General features: G+C 33.6%; 1 protein-coding gene across 1 annotated transcript in view; it reads left to right on the forward strand.

The window, feature by feature from the left end:
• Nucleotides 1–22,230, forward strand: part of LOC106099898 — a 52,411-nt gene that overhangs the window by 20,454 nt on the left and 9,727 nt on the right. Inside the window, exons 4-5 of the mRNA XM_013278584.1 lie at nucleotides 7,579–8,023; nucleotides 19,234–19,337. Coding sequence (XP_013134038.1) covers nucleotides 7,579–8,023; nucleotides 19,234–19,337 — 549 coding nt within the window. The remainder of the gene's footprint in view (nucleotides 1–7,578; nucleotides 8,024–19,233; nucleotides 19,338–22,230) is intronic.

Here is a 22,230-nt window from a genome sequence, read left to right on the forward strand (position 1 = left end):
GAGTTATGCCGTAACACACATAAAAAAAAAATAAAAAAAAAACATACAGACGAATTGAGTACCTCCTTCTTTTGGGAAGTCGGTCAAAAAAAATGAGTTGCCCATTTGTTCTTCCAGACTATCCTCTACATCTATGTCAAAATTCATCGAAATCCGTTTTACCGTTTAGGCTGCAAACTGAAACAAACATCCATCATACTAAACTTTCGCATTTAGAATATTAGTATGACTAGTATGAATTATTATGATTATCAGACACAAAACAAGCGCCGCTAGCCGGTATAATCAATCGAAAGCGACAAGTTGCGGCAGCGCACGTGTGCGTACTGACAATGTCCCGTCGAGCCCTAGCACCACCAAAGCTGGCCCTTCGCACATACTAATTTAGTCCGTGACTTAGATCCTGAGATAGGATGGTTCTTGATATCGATGAGAATGCCAACTCCAGTGGAAACCTGGCATTAGACCAATGTAATTTTCACTAGTTAAGTATTATTTATCTTTTTTATAAGTGTTTATAATTTTAAATTGAATGACAAAAATTCTGTGCGTTAAGTGGCCGGACAATAATTGTTTCTGAATATGCTTGAAAAAACTTTTAAAATAAAGAAGTTAATGAAAACGAAAAAAATTGTTTAGCTTATATGTAAGAACAAATCAAGAATGTAATTTTAATTGCTTAATCAAGTCAACGTAACTACTCTATTAGTTTTTAGAGACAATCTATACAATCGTTTGTCTCAATAAAGATTAATTAAAACACATTCTTGTAACAATTTCATTGGAAACTCGATCAATTCTTGGACTTCCCTAAAGCTACGCTACAACTAACTACGACACGTTTTAGTAAACTTTTAGTACCGCGTTGGCTCTGGTAAGGGAAAGATGTGTCGTTTATTTCTCTTGAAATGCGCGTGTTTATTTACGAAAATATTATTAAACTTTAAAAGTAAATTTTAATTTCTTGTGTTAATACTATGTGCTTTGGATAATGCGTAGATTTTTAACGTTTATAATTAATTTATTTATATGTTTAATTTGTGTTGGAAAATGTTGACAAAGGATCTTTATTGGAAAAAATGTTGAAAGCGTCCCGTGCGAAGTGGACTTGCTTTGTGTTGCAGTTTTTTGCTATACATTTATTTGTTGCAAAAGGATTAATAGGTAATTACCATCACACAATATTTAAATTAAAAAATAGTGGTTAAAGTTATAATTAAGAATTTTCTTACATTTTTTCGTTTCGTTAAATATATTTTTTCTATCAAAATGTATTTAAAAAAAAACTACCTATTACCCGTAACTCTCGTCTGATAAAATTGGAGGGTCTGTTTGTAATATCAAAAGAAAAATTCCATATTTGGGGAAGATGATGTTTTGTGTTAACGAAAATCGCATATAATTTTTTTTTGTCTGTTTTGCTGTCTGTCCGCAAGCCGAGTTTGTTCCTGGTTATCTCTAAAACGGATGTGCAGATTTTCAATGATAGCTGACATAGACGGGCATGTTATTATGTGCCCATGCCCCAGTGAACGGTGAAGTCGAGGGAACCAGAGGGGGTTTAGTGGGTAGGCTCCACGTTCCTACCCTTTTGGGCAGGAATGTGGAGAGAGTCCCACATACCCTGTGTGTCTTTCCCCAAGGCACCTGGGATGCGTAACGTATTCCCCCTCTTAAAAAAAAAGACGGGCATGTTATACGCAACATTTTTTTCTTAATATTGCGTAGACGCAGTCGCGGGAAACAGCTAGTCTGTGCTAAATTTCAGAGAGATCCAATTAGTCTTTCTGAACTTATATGGTAACAAGCATTCACCCTTTCGCATTTATAATATCAGTAAGACTTATTAATGATTTGCTTCTTAAAGAACCCATCAAAAAATTAATTATTTAGTAATTGGATAAATATGAAGCTACGAGTAGTTTGTTTCAAATTGCTGTAAGTAGGTTGACGAAGGCTTCTCAGGTAATATGTAGAGCGTCGGTTTACCGCATTATAAATACTTTACAACTTCACAGGGACGTTTACTAGAAACGGACGAACAAATTGCATTGTCGTTTATAGGTAGCTTTCGCACACGTCTCTGTCTGGAATTAAAAAAGAACTTTGTTTAAAGCCTATGTGATCTTCCAGACTATGTTCTATATCTGTATCTAATTTTATTGAGACTCGTTAGCAGTTAATATTACAAACTCTACCAATCATCCATTCATCTATACAAACTTTTCCATTTATAATATTGGTGAGATATTAAGGTAGTAGTAGTAGGGGCTACGGTTTCCGCAACTCCACGACTAGCGCGTATTTTGCGTGAGAATAGGACATGGAGATATGGAGATATTAAGGTATTTGCATTCAATATAACGATATTTAAACAGCAGTAATGATTGTTGCTTTTTCATGTGTGTATCTCACGAAACATGTTATAAACAACACAAATGTTTCCTATCCCTGGTCCCCTACCCAAGTACTTGTACAAGATTTAGAGTCACTCTTGTGAATAAAAGTGAGAGTTTAGACACGCCCGGCTGTATCCCGGGGGGCTTTATACAGATCTCAATATGACACGATCCAGGAACACTCCAGGTTTTCACTATCAAGGACATGTACAATCGGGGAATCTGACGGTGTTGTACTTTAAAAGATACAGTCGTTTTAACTTTTTTCCCACATTGAGACAACGGTGAGTTTTTAAATGTCTAAGAAAGATTGGGTGCACTGCTAATTGCTTTTTAATTGTAAGGAATAAGGCAAGTTTTCTCTAAGTTTTACATCGCGAGATTTCGCCACTGTATAAAAGTGTCATCAAATAAGAATACAAGTGGCCGAATTCTGAAAGGAATTTCAAATAATGTTCAAACGTAGCTTACAATCTGTCAGACGTCAATAATTTAATATCACACTTATAATGTTAGTAAGATAATTTGTAGCGGCCTTAGCGTTTAACACGCTGTTACAAAATACATCATCTTAATATTTAGCCAGAAACAATTGAAACTAAAAATTAAAAATTAAAAGTTTAAAATGTATTTTAGTGGAAAGCAAAATTTAACAGATTACTGTTAAAAGCTATTGGACTTTTTAATAAAAAGTAAAAGCATGTAAACTCTCTAAAACTTACTTTACACTGAGATGCATTTTTCCACCTTACTTATTTCATCACCGATGTGATAAAATCTATAATTATACTGGTGTTATACTGATCTTAATGAGACGTAATACACGAGCACACGTCTATCGTAACTTATGCTGGGTTTCTGAAATTTCCACTTCTTTTGTCATTACCTATCGACTCATTAATACTAGGTTCACCTATTTTCAACGGATTAAAACTCTAGTTACGTATGTAGTTCGGTATCGCATTTCATGAATTTATCGAACCAAAAACTAAGGAATGATTCAACATAGCTGGGAAACCGGCTATTAATACAAACAATAGTTACAGGTGTCGCTTCTAAATAACAATTTTAATAACTCAAATATCAGACAAATTATCACCCCCTGTCATAAATTCTAATAAAATTCTGTAGATGATTATTTCGTATAGCTATTGCATCACTAAAAGGGCCATTTTTTCTATAAATGTAAGGGGAAATAATGTGTTATTAGAATGGCCGCGTAGTTGAGGATTTTCTATTGTGTGTATTGAATAGTTTCTCAACACAGATGTGCGGTTTTAGTTGAATTTGATACCGTTACATGTATACGCATAATTTACTGCATTTTGTTTACAGAGCGAAATCTCTGATTTATCAAACTGATCTTTCTAGTCGCATCTAGTAAAAACATCTTTGTATAATATAATAAAATTGAAGTGTCTGTTTGTAATATCAAAAGAAAAATTCCAGATTTTGGAAAGATGCTATATTTGCGTTGCTAAAAACGAAAATCGCATTTATAATTTATTCGTCTGTCTATCTGTTCGTCCACAAGCCACGTTTGTTCTGGGCAATCTTCGCAACGGCTGGGCCGATTTCAGCCGGACTTTCACTTATAGGCTAATTTTTTATCTTAATATTGTGTGGACGAAGTCGTGGGCAACAGCTAGTTTTAAAAATAAAATTATACTTTATAACACACTCTTACGTAAAGTTCAATGACTTAAATTATGAAAGGTTTCACGCCTACCAATTTGTTAGCTGCCATTCAAAAATTATGTTTTTAAACCATTGCCCACCGTTACCTAAAATGCCTATAAAAAGCACACGTCGTTAATCATAACTACACAACGCTAGAGTAACCGCCCATTGGGGGTCACTTCACAGTTTTTGATTAATTATGTTAAGTTTTATGGTAAGAGCTTTTGAATAAACATATGTTAACTTATCGTAACTTATGTTAATGGTTATTTTATGTTTGTTTTAATTTTCATTTGAGGTTATCTTTTTGGATATCGATTGGTATCTTATTGACATTGATTTGTTACAGACTTTTTTGAACAGTTTTTTTTTTAATGCTAATATTAAAGGGGAAGGTATGTTTGTTTATTTGTTTGCATTGTAAAGACTTTTAAATTATGCAGACGAAGCTGGAGCGGATCGCTAGTTTAATCTTACTTTTACTAATGCTATAAATGCGAAAGTTTAGATAGATGGATGTTTGTTAGAGTTTGTAGCCTAAACTGCTGAACGGATCTCGATGAAACTTGGCATAGATTTAGAGGATAGTCTGGAAGAACACATAGGCTACTCACTTTTGTCTTTTTCTAATTCTACGCGGACAAAATCGCAGGCAAAAGCTAGCATACATATACAATTCGTTGTACGAATTCATTTGTTTTAAAAAACAAAACAACGTAGATGTTTGCAATTATAAAGTAAAATCTCCCAGTCAGCGATCTTCGGTGAGTATTGGCCTCACTTGAGCGCGTTCCGACTCTTGACAAAATGTTGACAACCGCTTCACAACTTGTCCTTGTGCAGATTCTTTTGCACTTTAGCAAATTGACAATTTTTAAAACTTTAGCTTTGTAAATATAGAAGATATAATTGACACGTTCGATGCTACGGTCACGCCTAGCGAGTTCACTTTCTTAAGTAAATTGTTGTTGGTATTGATTGTGTTAAAAATCTTATATCAATAGAACTTCTTTATTAATATAGCGCCAATAGCCTAATGGCTTGGAGTGCAGACTACCGATCTTGCGGTCGAGGGTTCGAATCTCGCCATTCGAGTATGGTCGTGAACCATATCCTAGCACAAGCCTAGAGCTTAGTTGAAATAGTTAAAGGAAATTTTAGTAAATTAACAAAAATCTACCAATATTAAAAAAAATATTAGACATTATTGATGGATAATTTCCAGAAACAGTTTTTTTAATCTTTACAATTAAATTGGTTAAATCAAATAAATCTTAGTAAATAAAAAGAAATCTATGTTATTTACCTATGTAATATTTTGTTTATCGTGCCGAGAAATCGTTTTATTTATTAAAATGATGAAAATGTGGGTCAGGTGTAGATGAAAGTTTCCACATCACCACACGACACGAGCACACGATACTTCACAGTTAAAAAATTATTTTTTGTTTTTATTTTATTATTTATTTGAATGAATTTATTTCTGATGCGTATAAAAGAACAAGTGCTTTTATTCGCGTAATACAAAAAAACTTTTTTAATAAGTAGCCATAGTGAATTTCAATTACCGTTACATTACCAAAAAATTGTAAAATTGGGACTAACTACGGAACTTTTTGTCATGTTGTCCCTTAGTTTTATTTGCAGAAATTAATACTAAGCATCTTTTTAAGCAACCATTAAATAACTCTGATTATGGTACAGAGACAATGGATACGTGCCTACACGGAGTAGATGCACCCTTGATTTAGATAGGGCTGAACCCCTCTAAGAACACTTATGTATTTGTAAGGCGAATTGATTTTCTCGTATTCCCTCTAAAAAGCGAGCTATCTTGTGATGAGTATATTGTTTCACGATTGCATAGTTTAAAACGTTCTTTGGCTTTTTTAGTATGGTTAAAAAATATAGTGTCTTTATTTTGGTAATATATTAAATTGCGACTTTAATTTTGACATTATTTTGCGTATTTACTTAATTTATGATTCGTTTTGAGAATAAACAATTATATTGTAAATTTAGAAACTAAAAAATAACCTTTTTTTATTACTCTTTGCATCAAAACTTTTTCCTTATTGATAGTTCTTCATGTAATTTCACACTTCGCGTCAAACCTTGTGCAACTATTTGTTCCCTTTTTATTTGCATTGCTGTCAATAAACACATGCTCTTGGGCTGCTGCGAAAGCCCTTCAAACACCAGAGATGCAGTCCCCGAGTTTAAACGGAATTAATAGAAAATGGACTCTACTTCCTTAGATTAGGGCTTAAAATTGTTTATTCCATAATATTCGCTAATACCCAGGATTAGCTGGGATAGACCATTTTAATCGGAACTATGATTTTCCCAACATTCTGAGTTAAGGACTTTGACAGGGTAGGTCAATGGTGGCTGGTGATTATCGACAAAAGGAATTTTGTTATGACCGGTTGCCATGGTAATATTTGGGTTAAATTGCAAATACAACGGAGCTGTATTAAGGTATTTGAAGTATACCGTGCGAGAAAAGGATAGAGATATTTGAGAACACGAATGAACATTACGTAGATTTTGAATCGTTCTTTTCCTTTGAAAACTCTTACGTATGAAGCATCAATATTTTTTTAAGATGTTTAGTTAAAACTTATATATTGAAAATGGTGTGTAATAAAAGTGGTTTTTACAAATTTAATTTATCTATGAAATGCGGCGGTTAAAACACTTTTATGAATTAACTTTGACACAAAACATGCGACAATATTCTATGCATGAACAATAAAGTCCGTGCGGGAATGCGAGCCTTTTCAATTTAAATACTAGGAGGAATTGCTTTCTTTAACTGTCACGAAATATTTACGAGCTTAATCCTAACAAAGGGTGTAATTGCAAAGTTCTTTGAAATATGATTTTCAATCAAAGCATAGCAATGGAAGAAATAAGTAGAAGGCGTAAACAAAAATAGTTATTTTTTGCTCTCAACTAAATTGAGGCACCTAAACGATTTATGTTCTAGCCAACAGAGGGCGTAATTTATTGATCGTTGGGATTAACTCATAGCGTTCTGTTCGCATGTAAATCTGAACACAACACGTTGTAAATCTGATAGCATTACAATAAGACTCTTGTTAATAGTTCAAAAATAATTAGTGGCACTTAAGAGATTTATTCTAACAATATATCTTCGGATAAAGATGGATTGTAAGATGTGTTAAGGTTAGTTTAGCCGTCAAGAGGTTACATTTAAATTATGATATAGTTTGTTTACTGAATTTCCATGTTAATTATATTATATTTCTTTCTAAGTAAGAAAGATTATTGTAACATTGATTTTTAGGTAATAAATAGACATTTTAGATATTTGATAGATTGTAAATTATTCCAATTTATAGCGAAATCTGATAGAAATAATATCATTTATTGAATTTTCTTCTTTAGGCTTAATTTTCCTTTGTTTAATTCTGACAATTTTCTTGTCCTAACACATTTTTTTAAAATCTTAATGTCTTCTATTTTGTTCCAGAAATCGTAGAAGAACAACGTTGCTATGACAGCGAGATACGTCTCACATGTCGAGAACTTGACAGCCATATTGCGATTTTAGAAGCTTGGTATACATCCTTGGAGGACTATAACCAGGATGTGAATACGTCAGAAAACTATACTGTGAAAACCGAAAACGACTCAGAGTTAGATCGAGTGTATGTGTATTCTAGTCCTAAACACAACGGTGTGTACGAACTGAAGAATCATTCATTCGAAGTGAATGTGAATGAGAACGATACATTCAGTGAGGTGAATGAAACAATGAGTACAGTGGATATGAGGATTGAATTTGTGAACGGTAGTGATGTGTGCAACTTGTTGTCGTATACGAGAAGCTACGCGAGCTGGCACGATGGTGGCAGACGACGGCGACCTCTAGCGAGGGCAACGTCAATCAACCTGCGGCCACCACTCAGCTATCGGTGAGTTATCTTCGGTAACGTGTACAATCTCTTACAGTCTAATTACAAACTTTTACCGTCAGTCTAACGGTTGTTTAAATCTGTTGATTGCAGGAGATTTGAATCTGTTTTTATTAAGACAAATAGACTATCAATGCATGAAATAAAATCCACTAACTTACAGTTAAGCCAAAGATAAAATTCTCTGTATTCCCAATGCCAAAGTAACTTATGAACAACAATCAAAATCAAAATTGACAGTACCTCAAAAACATTACAAACTGTCTTTAAGCGGGCGCAAATAAACCTTTGACTAAACTATAACACAATTGTCGTGCGATTGTCGCTTGTTTCGCAGCTAATTTAACAGTTTAGTTTCAAAACTAAAAATCTAGAAGTGTGCACACATACATATAAGCTCATAGGAATTAAGGCGCGACTAATCAGTTGTGCGATATTTTAGTCAAAGCTGTGTGAGCACTAGAGAGCTAGTGCATTAAAATGCAGTTGTTTTTTAATAGTTAACAGCAATCATCATCAAAGATTTAAATGAAGAAACCGTTCTAATACTTTACAAATGCGGAATCATTAACCAATTATTTCATTTCAACGGGTTAGATTAATTTACATACGATGTGCGTACAAAGTTCGTCATAAAATTATCCAAATATGGCGTATAGGGCCGGGCTTGTAACGGTCCAATCGACCTCTTTGTGGCTGACGGCACCAATGTTTGTAGATGTAATTCGCTTTGATAAGCGCTTGTAAGAGTGTAAGATAATGTATCCAACATCTAATAAATATCCAAACAATAATCGAAATCTTTATCCCGCTATTCAAGATTGATTTTTACTTACAGTAATGTTACAATCTCCTTTAGGGCGAGCGCACACCTTTGATTATACTATCGCCCAACTGTTGTGCGATTGTCGATTGTTTCGCAGATACTTCAACTGTTTATTTACACAACAAAAATAGTGTAGTGTGCGCACCTCCATATAGGAAGCTCATAGGAAACAAAGCGCGACTAAATTGTCTGATAGTTTAGTCAAATGTGCGCGCGCTCAGCAAGAGGTCAGCAATCACAGCATATTTTCTAAATAACCTTTTTTTTTAATAAAAAGCCCTACACTTACGTCATGCTTTAGGCTACATATTTTCACGCCGTTAAACTTAGGGGGTAAATATTTTGGATAAAAGCCCTAACGTGGGAAAGAGACCATAAGTTGTTGCCAACATCAAGGAAGCAAGGTTGCTATGGTTTGACATCATATCTTGTCATTTTGACATTTGCAATTGATAACTTGACAAATGTGAATAATAAAATGATTTCTTTTATAATTTTATGCGGATGAAGTCGCATGGGAACAGCTAGTAAAAATATGAAATAGTAATAATAATCTCTGCAATATGAAAACTATGTATTAGAGTTTTAGCAACATAGCTATTGCAAGTATTGTTTAACTAGTTGCTTTATTAAAACAGCATTGATATCTCGACTAGCTAGAGTAAACAATTAACAACGATCGATTCCACACGTTACACTTTCCTTTCCCACTAACCGGTAGTTTATTGGTTCGTTAAAAAGGGAAAACCTCCTCAATATATCATTAACAAGTCGACTAGATCGCTTTCATTCAGGGCTGTGTTGCTTTCTAGAGATAACGTAACACTCTAGGGTTGCCAATTTCAATTTGGACAATAATTAAGTCGGTGAAAATACGATAATCAGCGACTTGACTTTAACTCTAGTCTCTATAGAGTATGACAAAAACATTTTAGCAGACGACAAAAAAAAAAGTATTTAATGGCTGATTTTTAACAATCACAGAGAATACAATACTCTGAACCGATGTGGAAACTAAATATGCTCCACTCACATTTAAGAATTCGAGTCATAAAGTTGACAACCCTAAACACATGTTTTATTAATAAACATATAATTTACTTGTGCGTCATTTTATTCTAGGGTTATCACATATTTGGGGCAATGAGATTAGAGATGCAATTGTTTTTGGACCATTGTCTATTGACGTTCTTATCTTGCGGTACTCTGTGTCATTTATTGTTTATTTTATGAAAATAATTGATGGTCATATACAACTTTGTTAATACTGATGTTTAGAACAACAAAATACTATATTTTATCCGTGACTTTACTCTCTTGGAATTAAAAGCTTAGTAGCCTTCATCTAAATTATGTTTTTCATCTGTGTCGAATTTCAACGAGATCCGTTTAGCTGTTCTGATACATACTCGTAGTTACATCCATCCATCCATCCAAACTTTCGCATTTATAATGTTAGTTAGTCTTTTATTATGGGACTTGATAGTTAGTTATAGCAAGTAACATGTATGTATAATTTTGTATAATTTATTCATCTGTTTTCCATTGATTTTAATAATTTACGTATATGTTTTTAACGTTTACATGATCGGAATGTAAACGAATTCAATTCATGTATTTCATATTAATGTTGCTTTTTATGTTAATTTATTTATATTATTGATATTTTACATTCAAAATGACCAAGATTTCACTTAAAATCTATAGGAAATGCGACATTAAGTCCCAAGTATAAGTTACCTAGACATAAAAGAATATATCATACTAGATTCTGCTCGCGGTATCGTGCATGCGGTTTGTAATGGTGAATATTTTTTTTAAATCAGTTCAGTAGTTCAGGAGCCAATCCAATGTAAGCCAACAAATTACTCTTCTTTGTAATAGTTAATATATCACATACCCCATCTAATATTCTTAATCAAATGTTCTGTCCAATAAACTTCATTTCCTTGTCCTCGCCCGTCAAACAACGTGCGATCGTCATCATTTCCACTTCTTATTGACTTTATTTTTAAGCCAACAATGACGCAACTTTCTGTCTGGATGTACCAATGTCAAATGGTAGATTGACTTTGATCTGTTGTCACTATTTCTGTATTTTTAACTGATGGTTGTAGATGTTGCTATAACAATTTTGATGGTCAATAATTCTTAAATAAATAACAAGATTGACGCATTGAAATAGGCCTTGGTTATTGATTTCATTAACACATATTTTTAACTAGCTGTCGTCCGCGACTTCGTCTGCATGGAATTAAAAAACAAAAGCAAGTCTTCCAGACTTTGCTTATTTATGCTAAATTCTATCCAGATCCGTTTAGGCTACAAAGTCTATCAAGCATTCATCCATCTAAACTTTCGCATTTGTAATAATAGTAAATTTTATGGAAGTCAAAGAATTGTCAGAATACAACTATAGTCAAACAAGGATGTCTAGCCTAGTGAGACTAGGTTGTGCATACAAAGTGGGGGCGCTAATGAGCTGTTCTAATTTAGTTGCACTGATACCTACCAGGTCAGAGACCTTCTAGTCTATGTAAACAATTTACGCCAAAACAATTGACAAGCTGACAATCTTATCCATTACGCGGTTATCAAAGAAACATTTCAAGCATTCAATATAAAGGAGTCATTGAATATCAAATGATAGCGAGTGGTTGACCTATAATGGGCTGTAAGTATAGCGGCTAATGAAGCGTTTGTTGAAGATTTATAGCAATCGTGGTTAGCGAGCGAGATGAGATGAAAGACGGATTCATTTAATCTTATGCTAGTTTCACACGAGGACCGAACATTCAGATTTGAACTACGGCATCCTATGGTGATTTTAAACTTCAAAAAATATTACGACACTTTCCCGCGCGGTTTTATCCGCAGGAAATAATAACAACTTTATTTTATTACTTACATTTGTCAAATGTCAAAATTCAAACAAATGACAACCTTGCTTTCGTGATGTTGGCAGCTTGTAATTTATGGTCCCTTTCCCACATGATGGCTTGTCCGATTTATTTACCCCTTAAGTTTTAAAGCGTAAAAATACATAGCCTAAAGCGTGTCTGTGTAAAGAAAGAATTATTCAAAAATATGCTGTTGATATCCTACGCCACGTAGTAGTGTTTACGTTTCATTATAACTATTAGTATAGAGTATAGATAAATTGCTTTGATAGGCGAAAACTTGTATTGCGTATTTACCTCAATTCTGTAGGAATCAACAGATTTTTGATTAACTTTCTTTTACCAGAGATGCATTTTTTATTCACTTTGTTGCGTAAAATATCCACGGTTGATTGATAATTTATAGAAATCGATTAGTTAAGCTTTTATTAGATTAATGGAGAAACGTTGGAAATGATGCGACAATGGCTTGTTAACTGTCTATGGCGTGTCACGCTGTGCTGACCGAATTAGGAATTAGTTAACTAGTGAATTCACATTGATGAAAGGTTCTAAATTTTTATACTATCGTGTTTGAAAGTTTTCATAATAAACTCTATACTCTCTCTAAATATAAACTAGTTTACATTTTTTTTAATTCAGACTTTTTTATTTTATTTATTTATACAAAACACAATATTACAGTTCACTTATAATTTTTGAAATACATTTCACATAAATTGTTTTAATTAAAAAGTTTTCACAAAATAAACCCGCAATAAAAGCCAGTTTGCATATTCGGATATCTATGGAGTCACTAAGTTAATTGTTTCAAGAAGATTAAGGGCCTGTCCCACCACTGGCTGATAGAGGCAAAGGTAGCTTAAAAATGACGTTACTGTCAGATAAAGTAACAAAATCCGATATTTCCATCGCATGTTTGCTACGTTGGATTGTTATCAGCCAGTGGTGGGACAGGCCCTTAGGATTCCAAAATATGTCAACTTAACATCGATATGATAGGCATACAAAAGTTTTTTTATGTAACACAAAATATTGTCACAAAACAGCGATATTAAAAATCATTTAAATTCATACATTTAAATGATTCGACATTAAAACGAGCTGGCATTTTGCCAACGCAAATGTTTGTGGATGTTTAAAACTAGCAATCTTTGTTGTTCGCAGAAGGAAGTTCACGTTATCTGTAAATATAGACTGCCACTGAAATAGAAGTTACAACTCCACCGGATTTACGCGCGGGACGTTAAAAAACAAACAATCGAAACGAAATTCAAGAACAATTGTTTTAAAATAGCTAAAGCTCGCTACATACGGTGCTAGCAGATAGTTAAAACTGAACAGCCGGACTATTCAGTTAAAAACTTTAGGCGTTTCCCACCACTGGCTGATATAGGCTCAGATAGCTTTAAAATAACATCACTATCAGATAAGGTAAATAAATCCGATATTAAACATATTTTACACATTGGATTGTTATCAAATTGTACAGTTAAAGTTATCCCTACAGATGCACAGTTCGACTGTTCAGTTAAAACTGAACGTTTCTAGTGGGCCTTAAAAAGTGTAAAACGCATGCAGGCGTGGCCCTTGTGGGGGATAATGAAGTCATACAATAATCACTTTACAGATATTGATCTGTTTGCGTCGCAGAAAAAAAAAACAGAATAGTTCTGCACTTTCAACTGCTCGTAACACTACTCATATTCTTACTTCTCTTCTTCTTAATATCCTTGTGTAAAACTAGCATTAGCCAGAAAGTCTGCAAATAAGACGAGGAGATATTTTAAAAAGTGACTCTAAGATTAAAACACTATCTTCGTAAGACGAGCGAAAGGAACTTGAGCCCCAATTACGTTAATGAGGCTCCTTGTCTTGCTCAGAGATGTATGGTTCACTCAACGAGTCGGAGGAATCGATTACCATCAAGTTAAGTTAAGTGATCTTCGTGTAGAAATAGATTAAATAGTTACAGGGTCGTACTTTGGTTTAGTACATTTAATTCAATATATATCTATACTAATATTATAAAGAGGAAAACTTTGTATTTTTGTATGTATTTGTTACACGCAAAAACTACTGGGCCGATTTTAAAAATTCTTTCACCGTTGGAAATGTAATTTATCTGTGAGTAATATAGGCTATGTTTAGCATGATGGTTAGTAACTGTAAAATTAAGCATTTTGCTTAATTTTGTAATAACATGTATGTAAAATAATAAATAATAAGGGTTTTAGCCATCATGCATAGCTCTTACCCACGTTATTTTGTAAAGTTGAAGTGAATCGAGTTCAGTTTATGAATAGTGTAACCCTCCACGTGCAACCGACGGTCCACGTGTCCCCAGTGCGCAGTTTATATCAACAATCTGTTAAATACGACGCAATATTTGTCAATTATTGCGTAAAATGCTGAAAGATAAAAGTCTAAACGAGTTTCATTCAAACCTTTGTTTAAAAATAAGTTGAATTAACTTATGATTTCCAAATTAATGGCCGGTATCCCAGCTTTTAACTGTTCGTTACTGTTATTGGTTTCATAACTTCATGGAAATGCGTTTCCGAGCCTACCTTGAGTTTTATATCTTAGAAGTTCAACCTAATACTAATAATAAGCTAATCTTCTACTATTATAATAAAGCGTAAACACACACTTCTTTTTTGTATATTTTCGAATAACTCTTTTTTTAATAAAAAGCCCTACACTTACGTCACGCTTTAGTCTATATATTTTCACGCCGTTAAACTTAGGGGTAATTATTTTGGATAAAAACCTAATGTCGGAAAGAGACCATAAGTTGTTGCCAACATCAAGGAAGCAAGCTTACCATGGTTCGGCATCATGTCATCTCATTTGGACATCTGCAATTGATGATTTGACAAATGTGAACAATAAAATGATTTTTTTATAATTTTATGTGGATGAAGTCGCGTTCCCAGCTAGTAATAAATAAATAGAAACTTCAGCAACCCAGTATAAGTGATGTTGTCCTTATCTTGTATTTAATAAATTAAATTATAGAAAGTAGCATATAATTATACGTAACATCTTATTTTAACTTCAAACTTGACAATACAAACCCTCCTATCTCATGTATTATGAGTCTACAGGGCGTGATAGAGAAATATTTCACATCAGTTTTCATATTGTACGTACGTTTTATGATAATATTGCATTTTATGGAAAGTAGAGCTAGGGGCTATGGAGTCATAAAATATATTTATTAAGGTATAGGGATTATGCCCTCCAGCGTAATATTGAACCTCCGAAATACATTGAATTAAATATTTACAGAAACTTTTTGTGATCCTATTCATAAAAAAAACTTTGCTATTTGCGTTTTAAATACAGAGTAACACTTTAGATGGTGTTTGTTATAATTTGTGGCCCAATACTTAATGGATTTTGATGAAATTTGGCATAGATGTAGAGAATAGTCTGGAAGAGCACAAAGGCTACTTCCTATTGTTTGTTTTTTTCTAAGCGAACGGAGTCGCGGGCGAAAGCTAGTGTTTTAATAAATGTAAAAAAGTGTTTAATGCTATTTAGAATTATGTTTAAAATGATAAAAGATCGTCGAGACAATGTTTTGAGAATCCGCGAAATGTGTCACATTTGAAGTCAGACGAGACACGTTGCGCTTGGAACATTTCCAGGAATCTAACCTAGACAGTTGACAACACTGAAATAAATCATTTGTTCTCTGGTTTTCCACGAAAAAAACGTTGAAACTATTATATTTCAATTATCCGATAAATCATTCGCAGAGTGCGCGCACACATTTGACTAAACTATCGCACAATTGTTTAGTCGCGCTTTGATTCCTATAAGCTTATAAGGAGGTGCGCACACTACTCGATTTTTAGTTGTGCAACTAAGTTGAATGGACTGCGAAACAATCGACAATCGGCCAACAGTGTGCGCTCGTTTAGTCAAAGGTGTGCACCCGCTCTAAATAACTAACTGTCACGCCGACGAAGTCGGAATTAAAAGAAACATTAGTAGTCCATGTGTTCTTTCAAGTTGTCAACATCTATGCCAAATTTCAGCGAATTTCGATGAACGGTTCTAGAGCGTAGGAACAAACAACCATCCATCCATCCATTCAAACTCTCACAACTTATAGATTTTAATATTAAGTTTTCATGACTCAAAACCTCATTAACACCTGATTAATTACATGTTAAAAACCACTAATGAGGCGTGAGAAATTAAATTTAGTAACGTTGAAATTTCTAACCCCTCTGCCAGTAACCATATGACTGCCAACGTGTTCCCATGAGTGGGCTATTAGTGTGTTATTTATTGATAACATTCAAAGCAGACGTAATAGGTCTTATGATATTCAATTGTTTTGAGAAGTAAGTCACATATTAATTAAGCAAAACAACTTTTTAATTTTAGAACATTATCTAATCAAGGGTTACTTGCGAAGTTTCCATTTTGTGACATATGCAGAGGTCAGGTTGGTAGCAAATAAGAGATTGAATTTATTTTTAGAACTAAACCGGCAACTGTTTCTCTTCTATTCTAAAGCCTTTTGTAGCTTAACCCTTGTCACTTAAGTTTACACAAGTATGCACTCTGAAATATCTAGAAATAGATGGTTCGGTAGAAATACAAGAAAATCTTATCTATTCTCTTGCAAATATTATATTCAAATTGCATTCTTTCTTTTGAGGTTTATTTACATCTTAACAAAATCGTAAAGTATTAAACAGAACCTAAAATTATTTACTTTTCTATTAGTATGGTTATCATCCACTTGCCCTTATCCCTTACAGAGGGTCGGCACAGTATGTGCTGCTCTTCCATACATCTCTATCAGCCGTCATATCTGAATCCACTCCTTTCTTAAGCATATCCTCTTTCACAGAATCCATCCATACCTTCTTCGGTCTTCCTCTACCTTTATAGCCATCCAAATTCAATAACCCCTTCATTTTCTCTTAGTATAATAAATATCATAAAGTACCAAAAAGGTTCAGTCGTGATAGGAATTGACCGGCTGTAAATGATAAGGGTAGAGCCCCTCATCGTGTATCCCTAAATCAAAAAGATAGCATTTAGATTTATAAGATTAAAATGGTAAATGTAATAAAAATATTCTTATTGTAAACTAAGATCTACAAATAAAACGATAAATAAATATATTTGTATTATAACGTCATAATCATTATCATATCTGACCTAAATAACTGATTGTATTGACCTCAATAACATTTTATGTCCTTGTAGCAGTGAAAAGGTTACATTGACTAGATGCCAATAAGCTAACGCACGAGTGGTCACGGAACTGAACTTGTAAGTAATTTGTGAAGACATTGTACTTTATGTTGGACGTAAGTTCATACATTATTAATAACATGAAAAAAACAGGAATTTGCTAAGCAACAAAATATTAATAAAAGCTTTATTTATCCTTATAGCCTCCGATAACTAAAATAAAAGTTAAATCTTCCATATTACATTTAAATATATAACTTTAAACCAAGGAAAAGAAAGCTGTAAGCTTAAAGCTTAACAAACGCAAGCTAGTCATCAGCAAGCTTTCGAACAAGCTATTAAAACGAAGTTAGTTTTGCTCTAATTGCGTTCTTTCACGAAATGTTGAATGCATTTTCTGTTCTATACTTTTGTCCCTGAAATACATAAAGACTTCGTCTGACCTTTAAAATGCAAAGGAAATTAATTTCCTATCCAACTACGTTGCTAGGCAACGCTACTTGGAAACTCAGGTCAAGGACATGATTGCATAGTTAAGAGTGCGGTTGAAGAAAAAAATATACCGCCATTCTTGTATTCTTGCAACCTAACAATTCTATAGAACATTTTCCTGGTTTTTTCTTTACTCACTTGCCAATTTATGTTACAAAAAGTTATATAACTTTTCTAACAGACGTGCCAAAGTGCCTTGGTAGGGGATACATGTAGTCATTGACAAGTGCTTTCTCATGTTACTGCATTTGAAAAGTGGAGGTTACTATCTAAATGTGAAATACAGAGAAATGCATATACTTTATTCTTACCTGAAGTAAGAATGGAAAACAAGACTTGTCTTTGGAATGATTTAATGCAATTATTTGTTTTTAACACCTTGACTGCAACTGTAATTTTAAGGTGTTATAGAGAGCTTGTAGGTTTATTCAAGAGCATTGCAAGTGTTAAACGTTGTTTACCTTTCAGTTTATTTATTAAGTCTTTGAATTATACAGGATGTATTAATTTATGAACATATCTATAGACAGTAATACACCTGGAAGTACAGCTTTGATCTCGAGTACACATAAATTTCGATGCTTTGATCTCTGTACGGAATTAAATTTATTTTAATACTCAGGTACTCATAATTTTATTACATAAAAATTCTTTGATGACTATCGAAGTTGTATACGTATTTGAGTACTTTAGATTATATTATTGTGTAATAAAAATATGTTTAACATTGTTATTAATAAAAACAAACAGCAAAATTTTCATGAACCGCCATTAAACAATTATTTGGAAATCATAAATTATAATGGAAGTTAATGTATCGAATGCATAAACGTGGTTTTATTGATAGTAATAAAATGTTAATTTATGTTAAGATAAATAAATTTTAAATCTGTCTTTGACTTCAAACGAATATCAACACAACCGTACGTAGGTTTGCCGATACTCTTACCAACACTGACCGTCCATGCTTGTCTACTCAACCCCTTTAGACAAAGTGACGAGTTTTAACAATGGTAGAGCCCGCTTTAACATCTTCGCACGAATGGGCCGGCTCGCCCGGTGTAATACCACGACCACACAGAAAACAGGCGTGAAGTGGAAGCAATTCCGCGTTTCGTCTGATGAGTGTGGTACCGGAGAACTAATTTTAGTCCCTTTCCCTCTCCACCCTTTTCTTAAGAGGAAAGGATGGGAAGGAAAAGTGGATTTGATGGTGGAAGAGATGCATAGGAAGGGGAAATGTTCTCTTTATGTGCGTCTCCTCCTCCGTCAATTAAGGGTAGGCAACGCATCTGCAATTGCAGATGTTTATGGGCAGCGGTCGCTTTCCATTTTGGTGGTTTCAGGTGGCCGCTTGCTCGTTTGCCATCTTGTATTATAAAAAAAAGTGACTTTCGATTAGCGATGTCAATTGGAGAATCGACAAAATGTGACAAAATATATAGGAATCAATACAAGACAAGCACGTGACTTATTGAATGTTATTGTTCGTTCCATAGTTCCATACATTTTTGACTTTTCGATCGGCGATGGTGATAATCGAATGTTACTTTGTCTAAGGGGCAATACTGTCAGTTAACGCGTGACGTCATGTGATCATCGGCACAGCAGAAGCTTAGTGCAGAAGCAAGTGTAAATACACGAGTAACCTTAACATTTCGCCCACGTTGCACATACAAATTGACGTTTGAATACTCATGTCATTTGTTTCTTGAGTCTCATTTAGATGAGGTTTGGAGGTTTAAAATATTTCATTTTGTTTCCAGGTGTACGGGAGTCAACCACTGCAATTTCCTGCTGGAAGAAGACTACCCACCAGCGGTGGCTTGGCCACCTGGAGTGGTGTCTATTAAATACGCTTGCTTTGATGGTGAGTATCTTCATATCTTCTTTTAGGGTCTAAGTTTTTAAAAGTTTTTTTTTTACTTTTTTAAGTGTATTCCTAAGTTTAACTTTATACCGCGTATATTTTTAAGGCTTCTAGCATTTACAATGTTTTTGGAAAGTGTTAAAACCCGTAGAAACTTTGTAATTTAGGGCCATTCAGGGCCGTATTCAGGGCCCATATATTACATAGCAGATGTCAAAGAGGGCGTGAAATTGATTTGTGCGTTGGAATGTGACAGATGTGTCATGGCGGCGTTGGATCGGGACATCTGACGCTCCACAGTAATGAGTGGGATCCAAAGTTTATTGCCAAATAAGTATGTTTGCAGCGTATTCGCTGTTAATTGCACCGTAAATTCGGGATAATCCATGTTTCTGTGAATTTGATGTTATCGTGTACATGGTAAACAGCTGCTACAATGAAATAAAGGACAATTTATTTTGTTTGTGTCTCTTTGATAAATAATTGTAGAATGTCGTATGTTAAAATTGTATTTAAACTGTGACGAGGTTTTCAAGATTTAATAATTTGGTTTTAGTAATTTTTCGTAAATATAACAAAATGTAAATACTATTTTTCATATAAATATTCATTTAAAATAGATACTAACTCTGCATTTTTCTTTTTGGAATAGTCATTGTATCCCTCTTGGATACTAAACGCAATTCCCAAGGCACGTGCCGATTGATTCCACATTTAGGATAATCTACCCGCGTGTGAAACACCAGGGTAACCCATGTAGGGATTGATTTATTGCTAGCTAGTTAACACCAGGCGCTTTGCTGACTTGCATATAATTTATTGTAACAATTGTTTGATATCATAATCTTACTAATTACTAATTTTACTAATAATGTTATAAAGGCTTAAGTTTAGGTGGACGGATGTTTGTTTGTTAGAGTTTGTAGCCTAAACTGGGGAACGGATCCAGATGAAATTTGCCATAGTTGTAGAGAGTAGTTTAAATCTAAAAGTACACATAGTTATTTTGTTTAATTCCACGCGCACGGAGTCGCGAGCCAAGGCTAGTTAACAATAAATAAAACATTTATTATATGATAGAGTGAATATATTTGAAGTAGACTTTACGTAAATATCGGGTTAGACATTTATAAAAAGACAAACATTGATTTCTTGTAAAATCACAAAAAATATAGGCCGCACTATAATATTTGAAATGTTATAAATCTGCAAATAAACGGTTGGAATCGAAGCTTAAACAATCCCATGTTCCCACGTGCTATACTATTATTCTATCTAACCATATTACCCAGACCTCCCTTTAATATAGAACTATCTTACAAATAAACACCATGGTATAGTTTTATCTAACCTGGTTTACAAAGTTGCCAATAAATTGTTATTTTACCCCAAATATTTCAAAATTGGGGTGTTGATAATGGAGTGCACTTTGAAGGGCAAGTAGGCACGTGTTATTTGACACGCGAAATTACTGTATTTACAAGTAAAATGTGGGTTGTTAAACTATGTATTTTTTATTAAGTAAATAGGTTGGATCAGCAACACTAATAAAAAGTTTTATAAACACTATTTCTTCCTCTAGCTTTCGCTATACTACTAGAAGTTTTTATTTAGCAAAAAGTAAATATTATTAGGGAGAAAATTTTGCGCCGATATTTACTAATATTATAAATGCGAAAGTTTAGATGGATGGATGTTTGTTAGAGTTAGCCTAGCCATTTAGGATTTCAATTAAATTTGGTATAGATGTAAAGGATAATCTGGAAGAACACATAGGCTACTCACTTTTTATTTTCTTTAATCCACGCGGATAAAGTCGCGGGCGAAAGCTAGTTAAATATTTCGGTGTTACTGTTTTCATTTATGTTTCGAATAAGTTTTCTATTATCCTCGATACAGTTCTCCCACGACCCTGACAAATGGTATCGCTGGAACTAAAGCGATATCTGAAATGAGATCTCTAATACATATCGGATATTGAAGTTAAAATCGATGACTCATAATCAAGGGTCTGTATCTATTTACTAAAGTGATATTATACATTTTTGGATTAATAAAGAAGATGGATGTAAGTTGTCGTTAAAATGCTTTTTCATGTAAAACTTTACATTATTATTACTAATGCAAATGTTTAGATGGATGGATGGATGTTTGTTAGAGTTTCAAGCCTAAACGGGTGAATAGATTTCGATGTTAGTATAGATATAGAGGATAGTCTGGAAGAACATATACTTTTGTTTTAATTCCACAAAGACGGGGTCGCGGGAGAAGGCTTCTTCTTAAATAAAAACAATACTTGACAATGCAAGAAAAAGTGACATAAACAAGTGAATTGTCATGAACTTTCATGTGCTTCAAGTATGCAGATCTGAAAGTCTGTGTTTTTTTAAGCGACTGTATAAAAATAGATGTTTATCTAGTGTGTATGTGTAAGGGACGTGGCCAGAATGACCTTGGCTTTCGTTTCTACGTTGTAACTGTGTAACCATTATAACGACTGTACACATTACACGCCTCATTATTATCTAATTTTTGATGTGTAATTTGTGTGAAAAAGTTTATGAATATTATGACTTTATTTAGTTAAAACATTATGAGATGTTCATTTTTGAGATAAAGATACGTACACACATAAACGTTAAAGCTCATGTAACTGGCCAGTATTTTGTAGTTATTTTCGATTAAAAAAAAGATAAAATTTTACACGGATGAATGTTTATCGATAAATTCTTTACGGTACTAAATCCGTATAGAATTTAGTCTTTATTCCTATCAGATAATCCACGCTGCCGCCGTGCCCTATCTTGTTTGACAAAGTGCGCTATGCTTGATTATGTATAGTATTTGAACTTTATCGATTACTTTTCGCATAGTCCTATTTAGTAATTCTTTA

The sequence above is a fragment of the Papilio polytes genome, unplaced genomic scaffold, assembly GCF_000836215.1.
Source record: "Papilio polytes unplaced genomic scaffold, Ppol_1.0 DF824102.1, whole genome shotgun sequence".
NCBI classification, from domain to species: Eukaryota; Metazoa; Arthropoda; class Insecta; order Lepidoptera; family Papilionidae; genus Papilio; species Papilio polytes.